At 55.7% G+C, this 2,907-nt stretch overlaps 1 protein-coding gene across 1 annotated transcript; it reads left to right on the plus strand.

Moving 5' to 3' along the window:
- Positions 1-248: 248 nt before the first annotated feature.
- On the plus strand, positions 249-2,342 carry DQ04_10861000 (fatty acyl CoA syntetase 1; the record flags this gene model as incomplete). The annotated part of the gene is made up of 1 exon (XM_009316382.1): positions 249-2,342. One exon carries the CDS (start codon positions 249-251, stop codon positions 2,340-2,342), a length of 2,094 nt encoding a protein of 697 aa, XP_009314657.1.
- Between the last annotated feature and the right edge of the window lie 565 nt (positions 2,343-2,907).

Here is a 2,907-nt window from a genome sequence, read left to right on the forward strand (position 1 = left end):
AAAAAAAAAGATACACGCAAGTAATCCTAATATGTGTGTGGTATAACAGAAGCATTGCAACTTTCTCTTGCTTTCTGTGAAGAGGTGAAACTTCCAAGTTGTGCGTGTGGGGCGAGGATGACGCCTATCATGAAACACAGATTCTGCAGGCGGAGGTGCCATTTGGGTTTGAATTTTTAATTCTTTTTGCATCTTCTTTCTGTGTATATATTGTGCTTTTCCTCTTAACAGGGCGCTAGGGAAGCGTGATGGGAGGCTGTGTAGCTTCAGTGCTGGTGCGGCAAAGCCGTTCGCGTGAGGTCCCAGACCGCTACATTGAGGAGCGGCGCCGCTACGGGCCCTTGACGGTGGTTTCCGGCCCGCCGGAAGATGACGTCTCCTCGGCGGTGTACCGCGTAGCCAACGTCACAGAGGAGGAGTTTGCACACTGCAGCAAAACATGGTATGAGGGGATAAATTTTATGCAACGCTTGGAACAGACGTGCAAAAAGAATGGTGAGCACCGTGCGATTGCGTACCGCACCGTGCAAAAGGTTGAGACGGAGCAGCGCAAGGACGCGAAAGGCATCACAAAGGAATGGCAGGTAACATATCTAAGCGACCCCATATACATGACGTACGCGGAATTCTGGGGGAAGGCCACAGCGTTCGGTAAGGGTCTTACAGAGTTGGGCTTCAAGGAGGGTGCAAGAGTTGCGTTATATGAGGATTCGCGGTGGGAGTGGATGGCGTCGGCACTCGGCGTCTGGACGCAGGGGATGGTCAGTGTGACGGTGTACGCCAACCTGGGCGAGGCTGCGCTGCTGCACGCGCTGGCGGAGTCCGAGTGCCCGGCGATTGTGTGCAACGGCAAGTCCGTGAAGTCGCTACTGCCGCTGCTGCGCAAGGCGGGGCTCGAGCACACGGCCATAATCTACCTCGACGCGCTCCCCGCCGGCCTTGATGTGGAGAGCCTCACGGCAGTGCCATGGAACGCGGTTGTGGAGAAGGGCCTGAGCAGCACCGCCACATCCGTGGTGCCGACTGACTGCGACCGCACAGCGCTGGTGATGTACACCAGCGGCACCGTCGCGGAGCCGAAGGGGGTCATTCACACATTTGGCTCGCTCAGCGCCGGCGCGATGGCACTCGACAACCGACTGACGGAACTTGTTGGCCCGAAGGAAGAGGGCGAGACGTACCTTGTCTACCTCCCACTTGCACACATCCTGGAGTTTATCTGCGAGGTTATCATGCTGAATCGCGGATCGTTGCTGTGTTACGGCTCGCCACGCACGCTCACAGATGTCTCCGCACGCCCGCGTGGGGACCTGTCGGAGTTCAAACCGATGCTGTTCGTCGGTGTTCCCCGCATCTTCGAAACAATACGCAAAACTGTGGAGAGCCAGCTCCCTCAGGGAAGCTTGAAGCGCACCATCTTCGAGGCCGCGTACGCCTCACGGCTCCAGGCGCTGCAAAACGGAAAGGACACCCCCTTCTTGAATGAGAAGGTGTTTCGTGTTCCACGTAGCATGTTCGGCGGCAAGGCGCGCGGCATCGTTTGCGGTGGTGCCCCACTTGGCGACAAGACGCAGGAATTCATGAACGTTGTCTTTGGTGTTCCAATGGCTCAGGGCTACGGGCTGACGGAGACGTGTTGCAACGCGTCAGTGCAACGCACCGGTGAGCTGTATCCGGCAGCGGGGCAGCTACTGAAAGTCGTCGAGGCGAAGCTGTACGACACAGAGGAGTACAAACATACGGACAAGCCGTGCCCACGCGGGGAGCTGCTGGTGCGCGGTCCATTTCTCTTCAAGGGATACCTTAAACAGGAACAGCAGACGCAGGAGGCATTCTTGCCAGGCGGCTGGTTCCGCACTGGCGATGTGGTGGAGATGGACGACACCGGCCTTATTCGTATCATTGGCCGCGTGAAGGCGCTTGCGAAGAACCTACTGGGCGAGTACATCCCGCTCGAGTACCTCGAGGCACTTTACGCGCAGCACCCGCTTGTGTGCCCCAACGGCGTCTGCGTTCTTGTTCACCCGCAACGCTCATACATCTGCGCGCTCATTCTGACGGATGCTTCCAAGGCGAGGCAGTTCGCTGCCGCCAACAAAATCACTGGCGCGTGGCCTGACGTGCTTGAGGCTCCCCTCCTGCACCAGCGTGCTGCGGAGTCCCTTGCCGCATACGCCAAGACCGAAGGCCGTCGTCCATTCGAGCTGCTGCGCCACGTCCGCGTGCTGGCAGATGAGTGGACGCCGGAGAACGGTATGCTGACTGCCTCAATGAAACTTCGCCGCAGCGCCATAGATGTTGAGTACGCGGAGACGATTCGCGAGCTGTTCACCGATGAGTGACACACGCACCCATACCTAAATGGAATGAGCAAAAGGCACATACATGCATACGCAGGAAGAAGAGAATAAGGGGGGAAAGAAAAGATAGTAAGGATGTGAGGCGCAATGCGTTGAAAAAAAAAAAGAACAGAATGAGGCGATGCCTCGAGCGGGGGGAGGACGGGATACGATATTGCGTTCGTTCCTATTTGTTTTCTTCACTTGTTGAGTTTAAACGGAGAAAGAAAAAAAGAACAAACAAACAAACAAACAAAACTCGGACCGTATATTTAATGTGCTACGACGCTGTGGACGTCTCCTCGATGCGTGTTGTGTGGGAAGATCATTTGAGGCAAACAAAAACACCAGGAGGTGGATCTTGCGTCTTGGTTGTGCCGCTTGTGATGTGTGCAAGAGGAATGAGCGCCGTATCTGACACGTGCCAGGCTCTTTTTGTGTTTGAGGGGTGGGGGCTACTGGAAGGGCCTATGTGGCATCGAGTGTTCGTCTGGCTTCAATTACATTGACGGCATCGTTTGTTTTCTTTTTTCCCTTCTTTTTTTCTCTCTCTCTCTCTCTCTCTCTC

This window comes from Trypanosoma grayi (genome assembly GCF_000691245.1).
Source record: "Trypanosoma grayi strain ANR4 Tgr_1086_V1, whole genome shotgun sequence".
NCBI classification, from domain to species: Eukaryota; Euglenozoa; class Kinetoplastea; order Trypanosomatida; family Trypanosomatidae; genus Trypanosoma; species Trypanosoma grayi.